The sequence below is a fragment of the Phascolarctos cinereus genome, unplaced genomic scaffold (assembly GCF_003287225.1).
Source record: "Phascolarctos cinereus isolate Bilbo 61053 unplaced genomic scaffold, phaCin_HiC Scaffold_5;HRSCAF=322, whole genome shotgun sequence".
Classification (NCBI taxonomy): domain Eukaryota; kingdom Metazoa; phylum Chordata; class Mammalia; order Diprotodontia; family Phascolarctidae; genus Phascolarctos; species Phascolarctos cinereus.
This window is the reverse complement of record NW_027555958.1, coordinates 404,394,793-404,411,587: the sequence shown is the minus strand read 5'-3', so window position 1 is coordinate 404,411,587 and position 16,795 is coordinate 404,394,793. Positions and strand designations below refer to the sequence as shown.

The following is a 16,795-nucleotide window of genomic DNA, read 5'->3' as shown; positions in this document are numbered from 1 at the left end:
ATCAGATTTTCTCCATGCAGTAAGAGATAACCTGCAAAAAGGCACTAATTTCTGAAATTATTGTTCTAGGTGTCGGCCTGGGTACTATCATCTGGACAAAAGCAACCCTGAAGGATGTACTCAATGCTTCTGCTATGGCCACTCAGCCACCTGCAGCAGTTCTGGGGTTTACAGTGTCTACAAGATCACTTCTACTTTCCATCGAGGTAAAAGCTTTCATTTGCTCAGGGTTCCCAGGAAATATGCATTCACAGACCCCTAGTGAGGAGAGGCCTCATTTCTTTTTTTTTTTAAATTTTATTAATTTATTTTGATTTATCACCAATCACTTCCATATGCTTTTGAGTTGAAAATTTTTCTCCCCCTTCCTTCCCTCCATCATCCCCAAGATGGCGCACAATCTGATATAGGCTTTACATTTGCATACCCATTAAACATATTTTCACATTAGTGAAGTTGTAAGTAAAAATTAAAACCCATAGGAGGAACTATCAGAAAGATGAAACAAAACTCAACAGAAGGTAAAAATAAGTGATAGCGATTCAACTTCCATAGTTCTTTCTTTGGATGTGGAACAGCATTTTCCATCCCGAGGCCTCTTGAGATGTCTTAGATCCTTGTAATGCTGAGAAGGGTTCAGTTTAACAATCAGAGGCCTCATTTCTATTAGAAAGATCATAAATTATGAGCAGAAATGAAACTTGTGGATCATCTAGCTCAGCGTCTCTTCCCCTTTTTATACAGATGAGCAAATGAAGACCCAGAGCATCAAGGTCACACAGAGAACCAGAGCTTAAACTCACGGCCTTGGCCTCCAAAGCAGGTGTTTCTCACTGTCAGGATGTAGGCTTCTGCTTGGGTGGTAGAGCGTGGTATGAAGTTGTCCTTTGATATGTTATCTCTTCAGAACATTGAACAACAACATCAATAATAATAATAATAATATTAATAATACCCTGATACCTTGGAAAAATTCACAGGTGAACAGTTCACTTACACTGAGTTTTTTTTTAAATTTCCACCAAGTTTTAGCTTAAAAAAATAATCCAAAAGTTACCATACAGCTAGGTTCTGATTAGTATGAATCCCATGAAGTGGTCCCATTATTTAAATTTGTACTGTATATTTCCACTAGGCTGGAACCATATTTTATATAAATATAACTTTGAACATGTGACCGCTTTGTGGGGTTCATTATTTGCACTAATCATGACCTACCTGTATATCCATCTTCCCTTGTTATAGTCCCCTAAACCAACTCATGATCACAAGCATGTCTTCCAGAAGTGGTTAAGTGGTTTTGGGATACTAGGAGATCTTACCCTGCTGTCTAAGCTGGAGTTTCTCCTTGTACCACCTGGACTATTTTGCCTTGCCAGGGCTCTGCTTGTATAAATAAAGTGAGTATATAATCTTGCTGTGATCTTGAGATGAGGTATATGGGTGACAATGATCACAGGGAGAAAGCAATGGCTGCCCCCTGACTATTGTCATCCTTCCACAAAGCTCCAGGCACCCCATGCTAGCTGCAGCTCTGATTGTGGTCAGAAGCATCCTAAGTGAAACCTCTTTCATGTGTTTGTTTTATAGATGCTGATGGCTGGAGGGCTATCCACAGAAACAGAGCCCCTGCACCGCTTCAGTGGTCACAACGCCACCACGATGTGTTTAGCACAGCCCGGAGATCTGATCCTATCTATTTTGTAGCTCCTGGTACATAAAGAACGAATTTCTTCAGAGGGTTACTAACTTTTATAAGACATGAAAATCAAGTTGATGAATTAAAGGGGGGAAATGTAGAAGCCTAGTCATTCAATGTTCTATTGCTGTGACCTATGTCTTAACAGTGGAACAATGAGCATTTGAACTCTAGAATTAACACCAATAATAACAACCACAACCTTATATCTGTTTAGCACTTTGTCATTTACAAAGGGCTTTCACATATATCATCATTTTGTGTGAGTTTCATAAGCAGTCTGGGAGTAGGCAGGAGGCAGGCATCTTCAACCTCCATTTTTACAAAGGTGGGGTTGGGTTGGGTTCAGAGACTGTAAATGAAGTGGCTGAGATTACACACATTCAGTAATGGAGATGATAACTGTTTCTTTTCCTGAAGTAATGTATTCTCTATTTAAGTTTAAATGACAACAAACTTAATAATAATCTCCATTTTACAGATGAGGAAACTGAGGCTAAGTTTTTAAAAAATAACATTTATTTTTTCTCTAATTACATGTAAAGTTAATTTTTAACATTCATTTTTTAAAATTTTGATTTCCAAATTTTCTCCCTCCCTGAGATGCTAAGCAATTTGCTATAGGTTATACATGTGTAATCATGCAAAACATATTTCAACACACTTCAACATTAGTCATGTTGTGAAAAAAAATAGATGAAAAAGCACACACACACAGAAAAATAAAGTGAAAAACAGTGCTTAAGTCTGCATTCAGACTCCATCAATTCTTTCTCTGGAGATGGATAGCATTTTTCATCATGAATCCTTTGGAATTATCTTGGATCACTGTATTGCTGAGAGTAGCTAAGTCATTCACAGTTGATCATCACACAATGTTGCTATTACTGTGTGCAATGTTCTCCTGGTTCTACTCACTTCACTATGCATCAGTTCATGTAAGTCTTTTCAGGTTTTTCTGAAATCATCCTGTTTGTTATTACTTATAGCGCAATAGTATTCCATCACAATCATAAAGCCACATCTTGTTCAGTCATTTCTCAATTTCTAACTCTTTGCCACCACAAAAAGAGCTGCTATAAATATTTTTGTACATATAGATCCTTTTTTCTTTTCTCTTTTTAAAACGCTTTGGGATCAGATCTAGTGGTGGTATTGCTGGATCAAAGGCTATGCTTAGTTTTATACAGGCTGAGAGGAATTAGGATCTTACCTAGGATCTCCTGATTAGGAAGTGTCTGGGGCAAGATCTGAACTCAGGTCCTCCTGACTCCAGGTCTAGCACTCTGTCCACTGCACTGCCATTTACCTCCCTAGAAAATTAAGAGACTCTCTCCTACACTGGGCCTGTACAGACTTTGTGACTACCCTTGGTGGACTATTGGCAGGGGAAGGGAGTAAAAGGTTTTCTCCTTCACATCTATGCCCTCCTCCAACACTCCTTTGTCTAAGATGCATTGCTTCCCTCACCAGGTAGCTCTGCCCAGGTATCAGCAGTCATTACTCCCCATTGAACTCAATTTTTTGTGGCTTCTCTTATCTCCTAGCTGGTGGTAGCCACTCTTCTTAAACCTTGTTTACTGTTCTCTGCACGTATTCCCCCCGTGATTCAAATCTAGCACTAAAGTATCTCTTCTCCCTTCCTCCTGACACTATCCACCATAACTCCTTCTTTTAGAATTTAGCTGTCAGAAATGCCTCTTGTAGGTTAGGCCCTAGTTTTATCACTCCAGCTGATGGGGCTCCTTGCCTTCTTCCTGCCAACACGCCCTTTGGAAGTTAGTCTATAAGAAGAGGTCACTCTAGAGACTCTGTGTTATAGCTCATAAACATATGTCCAGATCAGACTGTCTCCATTATTTTTACACTTTTCACCCAACTTCTTACCCAAGGCCCCTGCCCTATCAAACAAAAGGACCCACCCATAGGGGCCCATGGGAATTCCTTCTTCAGAACCACAGTAAGTTCTCTGTGATCCAGTGACTCTGACCTCCTTGCTGCTCTGCAGACAAGAAACTCTTTATCTCCTGATTTGGGGCATTCTTCGATGGCTGTCTCTCATGCCCGGAATGTTCTCCTTCCTCATCTTACCTCCTGCCTTTCCTGGCTTCCTTCAAGTCCCAGAAGAAATATCACCTCCTACAGGAAGTCTTTTCCAACCCTTTTAATTCTAATGCCTTTCCTTTGTTGACTTTCCCCCATTTAAACTGTATATAGCTTATTGGTATACAACTCTTTGCACAGTTGTCCCTTCCACTAGACTGTGAGCTCCTTGAGGATTATCTTTTGCCTCTCTTTGTATTCCTAGGGCTTAATACAGAGCTTGTCACACTGTAGGCATTGAATAAATCTTTATTGACTGATTGATCAGATCAGCAGCTCTGTAGTCCAATGCATTAGAGGCAGTGTGGCCCAGGGGATAAAGAGGCCTTGGAATGAGGAAGACTGGATATAAGTCCTGCCTTTGTGACCTTGGGCAAACCATTTAACCTCTCTGCATTCTCTGTAAGGTTGTAAGTTGCAGAGAAGATGTTGACCTGCACTGGTAAAGGGGGTTTCATCACCTGAAGTTCCCTATACCAATGAAATCCCAGATCCAGGCTGTCTTTTAAATATATTTTTTTCAAAATGATGTTTATTTCTGCAATTTCATCACTAACTCTTTCTCTTTTTCCATGATATTTTACTTTACAGCCAAATTTCTTGGGAACCAACAGGTGAGTTATGGACAGAGCCTATCTTTTGACTACCGTGTGGACCGAGGAGGGAGGCACCCTTCTGCCCATGATGTGATTCTAGAGGGAGCTGGTCTTCGTGTCTCAGCCCCTTTAATGCCACTTGGGAAGACATTGCCGTGTGGAATCACCAAGACATACACATTCAAGTAAGCAAACGTATTCAGGGTTGAGTTGACCCTGCCTCTGATGCCTTCTTTATCACTGAATGCCCTTAGCCTAGTGCTTAGTACACAGAAAGGGTTTAATAAATGTTTGTTGACTGATGATAAGTCGATGAAAAATAATTTTTTAAGCATTTACTATGTGCTAAGCTTTTACACACTGTGCTAAGCTTTGGAAATACAACTACATAGGTGAAGACAGTTCCTGCCCTCAAAGAACTTACATTCTAATAGGGAGAAGTAACATACGTAGGGGAGTGATGGCAAGGAAAGATATTTTGGCTTGGAAGGGTACAGGGAAGGTGAATGGAGCCATAAGGGAGTGGATTGACACACCCTTTCCAGGAACACAGAGAGAACTGATTTCATTAAGTTCCAGACCTGGAAGAGAGTGGGGAGGAGAAGAAGACAGGGGGTGTGTCTAGAAGCATAGCTGCTGCTGAGAAGTCTGGAGAATGAAATGGACCATAGCTAGTGACTGAGGTAACCACTAATGGTGGTGGAAGGTGGAGAGGTGAGGAGAGGATGATCTTAGGTAGGAGTTCTGGGCATAAAAGGGCACTGCACTAGTCCTAAAACTCATAGCTCCTATATGTGAGAAAATTGTTAGCCAAGGGGGTTCCACCTTCAAATATTTTTACGAGGCCGACTTTTACCTTTCTGAGTGTTTGTATAGGACTGCACTGATTAATCTCTGTTCCCAAATTATAAAGTCTGGTTTACAATCAAGAGGGCTGTGGGGAGAGTGTGATTGTTTTTTTTTTTAAGGTTTTGGTTTTTAAATATATAGATTGAATGAACATCCGAGCAGTAAATGGAATCCTCAGCTGAGTTATTTTGAGTACCGAAGGTTATTACGGAACCTGACAGCCCTTTGGATCAGAGCTACATATGGAGACTACAGTAAGTGACTAATAGGCCTGGAGGAACATTTCCAGGGGAACTTCACCAAGTTAGCAGCCACACTGTTCTTACAACATGCCCAATGCCTTCGTTTCAGCTTGTGGCCTTCTTGAAATGCAAGTAAGGATAGATACTATCACTAAAGGTGTCAATTTATGATTCAATAGAAATGTTAAAAACCCTAGTCAAGTCAACAAACATGTATTGAGCACTTTCTGTATACCAGGCTAAGCACAAGAATACAAAAACAAGCAAAAAAGAAAAACAGTCTTTATTCCCCAGGAGCTTACATTCTAATTGGAAAAGACAAAACATAAAAGGAAGCTGAAAAATTAGGGGAAGGATGGATGGCATTGGTGGCAAAGTCAGGGGGGAAAGGAGTGAAGTATGGTTAGTCTGGGCCCATCCTCAAAATGGAGGTTCCAAGAGGAACTCACCAATGGGAGAAGAAGGCTGTAGGAGCAAAGAGATCTTTTAAGATGAGAAGGCCTGTGCCACAATTTTGTCAGTATACGTTCCCTTTTTACCAGCATAGAAGAGCATAACAGGACAAAGGAGGAATTTTTCTCTCTTGAGTTTTAGACATATAGGTCTGTACTCATAATAATTTACCAGATTGTTCTAACTCTTAAGTTCAGTGCTTGATCCACCATGCCCTGCTGACTCTCCTTTTGGCCTATACGCAGACATCTACCCATTTCTAGAGAGGTATATTTATCTACAAATGGTCACATGGACCCTATCAACATTTGGAGAACCACTTAGGGTCATTGAACTCCTTGGAACCTTTAGCCTTGAATTGAGCTCATCTGAATAAACAAATGTGATCATAGAAAGGCCTTTTTTTTTGGTCCTCACTTTTCCAGATCTCTAGTTTATTTAATCTGTTTTGTCATGCGAGCTAGTTTCTGTAGTGGAAGCTCTCCAGAATCTCCCATGAATATTTAGGTAATTTCAGTGTAAAATTAGACCCAGTACAACATCTCACAGGAGACTAAAGAAGGGCTGTATCGAGCTTAAATATTGAGATGTAAGACATTTGTCAAGACTGTCTAGGTTTGTACATTTCCAACTTTTGGTCAGTTGCCATTGGTCTGATTCTTCAAACTGACAATTTAGTTGCCTTTTCCAGCTTTTCAAAGTTGTAGAAATAAAGTTCTCAAAGTCTAAATGTCATATGTGAGCTCTTATCATTGTTTGGCTTTGTTAAGTTCAAATCAGTGAATCTTTGGACATTTTTACAAACATAGATCTTCTTCAAAGCATGCAGATATTTCAGCTGATTGACTGAAAATGAAACAATCCAAGCAATCATGGAATTTTAGGGTTATAAGAAATCTTAAAGATGAAATTTCCAGATTTACTCGTTTACAGATGAGGATATTGAGTGCCAAGAAGATGGTGACTTGTCAAAAGTCACACAACTAATAAGTTGTGTGATAAGATGTAATAAGAACAGGGACCAGAACCCAAGCCTTATGATTCTAGGTCTGGCATTTCTCGTCAAACCTTGTTGCCTCCCTAACAGGGTCTCTGAATTCACAAACTCCATTTTGTTGTTTGATCAGGTTTTCCTGTCCAGGTGGTTACAATGAGCAGAAATCACAAAAATCATGCTGATTGTGTCTACTGTCTTACAGATCTCAGTTTGGCTCTCAGTGCTGCTCACCAGTCCATTCATTCATCCCTTGTATGCCTCTCTGTCTCATTTCTCACAGAATTGGGGAGGAATTTCCTTTTTCATTGTCCTCAAGTCCTCAGCCTCACCTCTGGTGCTCCTCCCTCAGAGCTGATGACCCTGACTGCTACTTAGTTCAGAATCTTGAGGTCATCTGATGTAAGCTCCCTCGATTCTCCTCTTCCAGACTTCCAAATCTATGTTTTCTCATCCTTCTTCTCTTCTTTGCTCCCTTTCTTAGAGGGAAGAAGAGGCAGCTTTCTTTCTTTTCAATGCTGTGCCCTTGGGACCTTGTGACATCAATCATCTCCCTTCTCTCTTTGGCATCTTTATTCTTCCCACTGGATCTTTTCCCTTTGCCTTTACAAACATGCTCAGGTTTTTCCAATGCTTTTTAAAAATCCCTCAGACATGCTACCCTCTTGCACTACCATTTCATTTTTTTTGCTAAAATTCTGTAAGGAGGAGTCCATTTAATATTCACTCACTTCTTAAATCCCTGCAATATGGATTCTACTCTTAATATGCTAAAAACTGTTCTCTCCAAAGTCAGCAATGATTAAATCCAAAGTGCTTTTTTCAGACCTTGACACCTAAGTAGGCTGACATTGTCTCTTCTTTTGATTTCCACAATACCGCAGTCTATTGGTTCTTTCCCTCTCACCTTCTTTTTTTGTTTTGCGAGGCATTTGGGGTTAAGTGACTTGCCCAGAGTCACACAGCCAGTAAGTGTTATGTATCTGAGGTCGCATTTGAACTCAGGTCCTCCTGACTCCAGGGCCAGTGCTCTATCCACTTGCCACCTAGCTGCCACTTAGCTGCCCCCTTCCTCTCACCTTCTTAATTAACTCTTCTTCCTCCTATTCTCCCTTAAATGTCAGCATTTCCTAAGGCTTTGCCCTTAGCCTTCTTCTCTCATGTATATTCTCTCTCAGTGTTTTCATCCAATCCCAAGACTTCAATGTGACATCTGTGCTTATTATTCTAAAATCTAAATTTCTGATTAGTGACAGACAGATGGTTATTGAATGAGGTAATGACAAGGCAATGCTTTTTTGTCTTTTGGACTATTATTCTCCTTCCCTAAGGGAACAATTTTAATACAATGGCACAAAAAATGAACACTAGTCATTTCTTTTTCAAAAATATTTTATTAATTTTTTTTTGTTTTTATTTCACCTTCACTTTCAAATATATCCCCACCTACCTTCTCTACCCAGTGAGCCATGCTTTGTAACAAAGAGGGGAGAAAAAGCAGCTCAGGAAAACTAACCAATTATGACAATATAATGATTGCTAATAATAGCTAGCACTTATATCATGTTTTAATGTTTGTAAAGAGCTTTACAAATACCATCTTATTTCATATATATACATATATATATGCTGAATACATATATAGTACAATACAAATTACACACACACACACACGCACACACACACACACACACACACAATATTCCATACCTATAGTCTTCTACTTCTTCAAAGAAGTGAGGGAGGTACATTTTCTCAATTCTTCTGGACCAAACCTGGCCATTATAATTGGTAGTGTTTGATTTTTTTAAAAAATGGTAATAATTTTTGATCTGGAAAAAAGGAAAAGAAAAGCCAATGCTAGACCTAACCTTTATCCTTATGGTCCCTGTTCTTCTACCAGTTACTTCCTTTTTTTGACTGACTTCTTGGTATTTCAGGCACAGGATACATTGATAATGTGACACTGATATCAGCTCGTCCCATCTCTGGGGCCCCAGCACCCTGGGTTGAAAGATGTGTATGTCCTGCTGGGTACAAGGGACAATTCTGCCAAGAATGTGCCCCTGGATACAAAAGAGATTCTGCCAAGCTTGGACCTTTTGGAAGTTGTATACCATGTAACTGTCAAGGTGGAGGAGCCTGCGACCCAGACACTGGTGAGAGAAACTGAACCAACCTTCTGAGAGTGGCATAGGTGCTTAAGGGATATATAGATAAGTGTGTATAATATTATACATGTGTGTATGTGTATGTAGTGATATGTGTGTGGGTAGATATTTATATAGTGTATAACTATAGGTGACTATGGGTGTGTACAAATATGTATATTATATAGTATACATATTATAATATAAAAATATGTATAAATATGTGTGTTCATATTTATATGTGACTACATATGTGTATATAAATATATGTGTGGGTATATATGTGTAATACTGTATGTATGTATGTATATACATATGTGTGTGTATGTTTATACATACATATGTATGAGTAATTTGGGGGGCAAGAAGGGCAGAGGATGGGAATTGTGCCTGATACTGATTTCTGTTGGTAGAAAAAGAATGAAATGAAATAGTGGAAGACACATTCCGTTGGTTTTGTCCAGTTATGGAAATTCTACTGTTGTGAGAAAGGGGCTAAGCTGTAGGATATGGTCATCAGGATTCAGTTTTGGGTGGAGGAGTTGGTGTCAAGTTGTTTTTGTTGTTGTTGAGTTGTGTCTGACTCTTTATGACCCCACTGGGGGTTTTCTTAACAAAGATCCTGGAGTGGTTTGCCATGTCATTCTCTAGCTCATTTTACAGATGAAGAACTAAGGCAAACCGGGTTATGTGACTTGCCCAGGTTCACATAGCTAATAAGTGTCTGAGGCCAGATTTGAACTCATGAAGTTAGTCTTCCTGGTTCCAAGCCCAGTGCTCTATCCACTGCCCCATGTAGATACCCTACATCCCTACAGCTATAGTCAGGTTGCAGGAATTTCACTGGAAGACCAAAGAAGACATGAGTACTAGCTGAATGTGGCAAGTTATAACAAAGGGTGTCAGGCTGTGCAGAATGGTGGGGATGGTCCTTGATTTGGGTGAAGGATGGGCCTACCTCCACTTGGCATTTTAGTGAGAAGATGCATCCATAGGGTTTGGTGCTAGGGCAGAGGGAGCCTTCATTCCCTTGACAGAGTTTGGGAGATACAGTGCTTTGTCATAGTGGATTCTGTTTGCCAGGCAGCATCTAGGCTACAGAAAAGTCATTTCAGTTAATTTAATATGTACTTTTGCTCATTTTTCTGTCCCTTTCCCTGTACTTTCCAGGAGATTGCTATTCAGGGGATGAAAACCCAGACATTGACTGTGCTGACTGCCCCATTGGCTTCTATAATGATCCCCAGGACCCCCGCAGCTGCAAGCCATGCCCTTGTCAGAATGGGTTCAGCTGCTCCGTGATGCCAGAGACAGAGGAAGTTGTCTGCAGTAACTGCCCACAAGGGATCACTGGTAATCGCAATGCTGCCTTTATAGCCTGGCTGATTTCTGCTCTGACAAGAATGATATTATATAAACAACACCAATTTCTAAGGACTTCACAGATTTTTACAACTTCTAATTCCATTTTTTTTGGTCCATCATGGGTGAGTTAGGGACAAATAAAACTGCAAAGAGTATTGGGTCTCAAGGCCAAGGTTTGGGGTTCAAATCCCAACTCTGTGGCTTATTCTCTTTACTTTCTTTTTTTTTTTTTGGTGAGGCAATTGAGGTTAAGTGACTTGCCCAGGGTCACACAGTTAGTAAGTGTCAAGTGTCTGGTCTGAGACTGGATTTGAACTCAGGTCCTCCTGATTACAGAGCCAGTACTCTATCCACTGAGCCACCTAGCTGCCCCTCTGTGGCTTATTCTTCATGTGACATTAGATGAGCCACTTTTTATCTCTGTGTCTCAGTGTCCTCATCTATAAAAAATGAGGGGGTTAGACCAAATTGTCTTTAAAGTCTTTTCTAGTTTCTAAATCCTCATTTTACAGATAAGATTATTAAGGAATTCAGAGTTCTCTAATCCAACCTTTACACACAACTTGAATCATATCTACAAAATCCTTAAGAACTGGCTATCCAGCTTCCACTTGAATGCCTCAAATGAGGACAGCAAACTCAGTACCCCGCCCCTTTTTAATCAGAACAGCATTTGCCTATTTTCAGTCCCAAAGAGTGATCATAGGATCATAGATTTAGAGGAAGGAGAAACCTTCTTCTTGTTGTTCAATCATTTCTGACTTCTCATAGCCCCATTTGCTGATTTCTCAGCAAAGATAGTAGCATAGTTTGCCATTTCCTTCTCCAGTTCATTTTACAAATGAGGAAACTGAGGCAAACAGGGTTGTGACTTGCCCAGGGTCATACAGCTAGTAAGTCTCTGAGGCCATATTTGAACTCATGAAGATGAGCTTTCCTGATTCCAGGCCCAGTACTCTGTCCACTGTGCCACCTAGCTGCCCAGGAGAAACCTTACAGGTCACCTAGTCTAACCCTCTTATTCTTCAGATGAGGAAACAGACACTGATGAGAAATCATTTATCACTTTAGATTTGTCACACAGGCAGTAAATAGAAGAGTCAAGATTTGAACTCAGGTCCCATCAGGAATGTTAATCAGGTTCATCAGGAATGTTCAATACTCTCCATTGTACCATATGACCTCCCAAAGTCATTCTCTGAAATACTCAAATGGAGCTGTAATCTCATTGATTTGGGGAGTTCCCTGAAATTATCCAGATCACAGATCATAGCCCATCCCTACTGGACAATCCTGTAAGTTTCTGGTCCATATCTTCCCAAAAGTTTGCCCCATGCTTGGCTCGCTTTCTCTCGACTATGCAAAGGTACCAGTGGAACACTCTAGCCCTCTGCCTGTCACCCCTTGGTCTTGGCCCAGACCAGCCTATCTTCTCTTTCTGTCATACTATTACTCGGGAGTTTCCTTAACTCCTGTTCTCTGCAGTTCCTCTCAGATTTGACAGAGGTCCTCCTGACTCCAGCGCCAGTGTTCTATCCACTTTTTTGCAGCCTGCTTACCCCCATGAGTTCTTCAGGTCCCATGCCTCCTAGTTCAGCATGCGTATAAATGCACCATACTCTCTCCAAAATGCTGGGGAAAAGGAAACTACCTCGAGTTCCTTGGGTTAGCTGTATGGATCTCACTGTTTCTTAAAAACCAGAGAGCTAGTCATCTGGGAGGAAACCCAATAGTTTGGGGCATAGGGTCACAGTTCTAGAGGTGGGAGGGACTAGGCACCATCTAGTCCAGCCTCCTCAATTACAGAAAAGGAAACTGAGACCCCCCAAAATTAAGTGACTTACCCAAGGTAACCATGAAGTAAACTGTAGAATTAGGATTCAAAGTCTAGTCCTCTGACTCTTAACCCACCACTCTTTCAGCTAGTCCACACTGTCAATGCTGTGCTCTCCAATCTTTGGTTCACTCTTAGACCAAACAGCTTGATTATGACCTTCGGTGTGTTCCCAGGGGTGATGCTTCAGTGCCAGCGTGGGCAGGCATCCTCGGAATGACACCATTCCCCTTTGCTTTTGCTGTTCTTTTAAGATTCTCGCACTGATCTGCTCACGGTACTTTGCTTGTCTGTCCCTCCCCAGGTGCTCGCTGTGAGCTCTGTGCTGATGGCTACTTCGGAGATCCCTTTGGTGAAAATGGTCCTGTAAGACCATGCCAGCCCTGTCAGTGCAACAACAACATTGACCCCAGCGCACCTGCAAAGTGTGATCACTTGACTGGGGAGTGTTTGAAATGCATTTATAACACAGCCGGCTTCCATTGCGACCAGTGCAAAGAGGGCTACTTTGGGAATCCTCTGGCTACTAATCCATCGGACAAATGTCGGGGTAGGAATGTGACCCTGGAGGAGTTGATGGTACTTGTGTGTGAGTGTGTGTGTGTGAGTGTGTGAGTGTGTGTGTGTATCTGAAATCAAGTGTGATGTTGTGCATGGAAACAGGGGGGTGAAGATTCTGGAATTGTCGGGCAAGGGGTATGGAGCGCCCAAAGCACAACGACTAATCCCTTGTGGTCCCCCTGACCAATTTAGGCCTGAGACCCCTTCCAGAGTCAAAGGTCACATTCTTTGTAGAGTCTGTAGAATCAGCTCAAATCCCATCTTTCTGGCAGGAGGCCTTTCCCATTCCCAGCCCCTACTGCAGCTGCCAATGCTTTCTCTCTGAGATTACCATCTGTGTCTATCTTGTACGGACCCAGATTTTTACATGTCTCTTCCATTAGAATGTGAGCTCCTTGAGGGTAGGAATTAATTTTTTAAAAAATTGCTTTAGTTGTATCCTCAGAGGTTAGCAAAGTTCCTGGCACACAATAAGCACTTAATAAATGCTTGCTGATTGATTGCTAATTAGGAATCCTCCCACAAGGCTAGGGCAGGGCAGAGTAGCATTCTATCAAAGGAATTAGGGCCTCGAATGGGTTAAAACTGGGTGAGGAGCCTGAGGAAGCCAGGTTTACATTCCTAAGGGGAAGAGGAGATAAAAAGGGGCCATGGCTTGGGTCTAATCCTGAGGCAGGTAGAGAGGAAAGTGGCTGCCAAACCTGTTGGGGGAGAGTCATAAATGGCTCCAGAATGAGGCAGGGCAAACTAAAGCTAAGAGGGGGACAGGGTGTATATAATGAGATGGTTTAAGAGGCCCTTGCAGGAAGTCAGTACAATTGGGGCGTGGAGTGAGTGACTCTCAAAGCTTCCCTCGGAAAGATTCTGCTTCTGAGTCAAGCATCTTAAAGGACTCCTACATCTAATCCCGTGCCACTGTTTTGGATACTACCTGACTCACAGGATTGTTGAAAGATAAGGGCTTTGTAAACCTTTACGGCTCTTATAGAAATGCGAGTTATTATTTCAGATGAAAGGAATTATGATATATCATTCCTCACAGGATCACAGATGTAAAGCTGGAGAGGATTTTAGAAGCCACCAAGTCTGACTCCCTAACAGATGAAGAAACCGGGCTCAGGGCAGTTAAATGACTACCCAGGGTCACACACCTCTTAAGCATTAGGAGGAGGATTTGGACCCAGGGTCTTGCCTAGGGTCACACAGCTAGAAAGTGTGTGAGGTCACATTGGAACTCAGATCTTCCTGAATCCAGGCCCCAGTGTTCTAACCACTGCACCATCTAGCTGCCTCGTTCTCCTTTTTCCTTCAGGTCTTACTTGTTGCATGCCAATGGTAGGTCTAGTAATGAGTTCGATGCTTAGGTTGGGGACTTGATTCTATGACCTCTGGCCCTAGAGTATCCAGACTAACTCTGGATTATACCTGGTCCCCAGGATCCCAGTGAAATAATCAAGGCCTGAGTGGTCTTTGGACTTCTGGACTCATCAGAATCCCTAATCCCCCCTCAGAGAATCCCAGATGCCTACAGGGGATCCTAAACCAACCCAATGTATCAGAGGCTTCATGACTAGAGATAGTGGGAAAGCATTAGCTCTGGAATCAGAGCAAGTGGACTCAGATTTTTCCTCTGATGATTACCACCTATGTGACTTTAGGCAAATCACTTAATCTCCTTCATCTTCAATTTCCTTATTTTTATAATGAGGGAATTGGACCTCTGGGTCCCTTCTAGCTCCAGATCCTATGACTGAAAATAACCAGAGACCTACTGCCAATGAAAATTAATCCTCTGGGGATCTCCTGGGCCAGATTATTTCTTACCCAACCTCAAGGCATACAGATGGAGTCTTGGGAATGCCAGAGTTCATTGTTCAACAAAGCCTGGGTTCAGCTTCTCTTTGACATTTTCCATAACTGTTTTCTCCTGGGTTATGGTTTGGCTTTATCTCTCAAACTGAGCCTGGTCACTATTTGAAACAGGTATTTCAGCTATTCCAAAAGTAGACACTGGAATTCACTGGATAAAAATCTTCCTGCTACCTCTGTGCTGGGCCAGCATCTTGGCATGATTTATCTAATATGTATATAGTTTAATAAGCATTTGGATTAAGTCAGTAAGTCAACAAACCTTTATTTACTATGTGCTAGGCGTAGTGATAAGCACTGGTGCTTTGTAAACTGGTGTATACAAAGAAAGGCAAAACCACAGTCCCTGCCCTCCAGAAGCTTACAATCTAAAGGGTGAGACAACGTGAAAACAACTATATACATTGCAGATATAGGCAGGATAAATTGGAGATAGTCAACTGACTAATGTCACTAGCATTAAACAGGGCCAGGAGAGGCTTCTTGAAGAAAGTGAGATTTGAGCTGAGGCTTGAAGGAAGGCAGGGAGGCCCAGAGGTTGAAGTGAGGAGGATACGAGTTCCAGGCATGGAGGATGGCCAATGAAAATGCATATGGTGCTGGGAGATGGAATGTCTTTGTGCAGAGAACAGCAAGAAGGCCAGTGTTATTGGATTATAGAGTAAATGGAGTAAGATATAAGGAGAATAGAAAGTTAAGAAGGGGCCAGGTTATAAAGGGCTTTAAAAGTCAGAGGATTTTATATCAGATCCTGGAGGTAGTAGGGAGATACTGGAATTTGTTAAATAGGAGAGTGACATGGTCAGACCTGCACCTGAGGAAGATCACTTTGACAGCCGGGCCACTGAGGATAGACTGGAATGGGGAGAAAATTGAGGTAGAGAGACAAGTCAACAGGATATCGCAGTAGTATAGGTGTGAGGTAATGAGGGTCTGCACCAAAGTGGTGGCAGTGTTGGCAGAGAAGGAGATATAAATGAGAGATGTCATAAAGGCTGAACTGACAGAACTGGAACAACAGACTGGAAATGGGGGCCGGAGTGAGGGTGAGAATTTGAGGATGACACCTAGGTTGTGAATCTGAGTGACTGGGAGGACAGTGGTGTCCTCGACAATTATAGGGCAGTTACAAAGAGAGGAGGGTTGGAGGGGGAGGGAGTAGATAATGGGTTCAGATTTGGACATGTCGAGGTTAAGATATCTGTAAGACATCCCATTCAAAATATATAATAGGCAGTTGGAGATGTGAGGTTGGAGGTCAAGAGAAAGGTTAGGGCCAGATAAGTAGATTTGAGAATCATCCACAAGGAGATAATAGAATCCATGGGAGCTGATGAGATCACCAAGGAAAATAATACAGTGGGAGAAGAGTAGGTGGTCTAGGGTAGGCGATAAGAAACTGAAGGATAGATTGTTGCAATGTCTTTTCATCTATGTATCTTCTTCCTGGAAATATACTTGTTCAAAAACTAAGTTTCTGATGACAAGTAGTGAGTGGAAACAGCTATTATCTGGATCAGAAAGGGCTAAGAGTTCTCAGCACTGGTGACTTGACATTCTTCATATTTATCTTGATTATACATCTTTTTTTTTTTCCTGATTTAAGTTCTTTCCTACACTGTCACTCTATTTTCTCTAGCTTGTAATTGCAACTCAGTGGGATCTGAGCCTCAGAGGTGTCGAAGTGATGGGAGCTGTATCTGCAAGCCTGGATTTGGGGGCGTCAATTGTGACCATTCAGCCTCAACCAGCTGTCCAACCTGCTACAACCAAGTGAAGATTCAGGTAAGCTCTTTTCCTAATGTTACCTGCCACCCTGAGTATTTCCTGTTTAAAGTCCACAAGTGTTTCTAGGATGATGATAAGAGTGCTACGGGTGGACGGGTGGGAGATGGTCTGGTGAGAGCAGCTGGCATTCTTTCTGGAGCCTTGATTAGTGGTGCTAATGAAATGGTATTTAAGGTCTTAGAGCCCTTTTTGTGTATGTTTTTTTTTAAGGAATGCAATTAGAATATAAATCAATAAAATGTAAATTAATTTGAGAAGTCATAACACAAATGCTCTCCAGAAATCTCTCCAA

General features: G+C 41.6%; 1 protein-coding gene across 1 annotated transcript in view; it reads left to right on the top strand.

The window, feature by feature from the left end:
* The window catches only part of LAMC2 (laminin subunit gamma 2), an 82,252-nt gene that overhangs the window by 45,412 nt on the left and 20,045 nt on the right, over positions 1 to 16,795 (top strand). The window contains exons 6-13 of the mRNA XM_020984372.2: positions 70 to 206; positions 1,591 to 1,713; positions 4,394 to 4,583; positions 5,389 to 5,501; positions 8,877 to 9,095; positions 10,257 to 10,439; positions 12,590 to 12,835; positions 16,355 to 16,500. Coding sequence (XP_020840031.1) covers positions 70 to 206; positions 1,591 to 1,713; positions 4,394 to 4,583; positions 5,389 to 5,501; positions 8,877 to 9,095; positions 10,257 to 10,439; positions 12,590 to 12,835; positions 16,355 to 16,500 — 1,357 coding nt within the window. The remainder of the gene's footprint in view (positions 1 to 69; positions 207 to 1,590; positions 1,714 to 4,393; positions 4,584 to 5,388; positions 5,502 to 8,876; positions 9,096 to 10,256; positions 10,440 to 12,589; positions 12,836 to 16,354; positions 16,501 to 16,795) is intronic.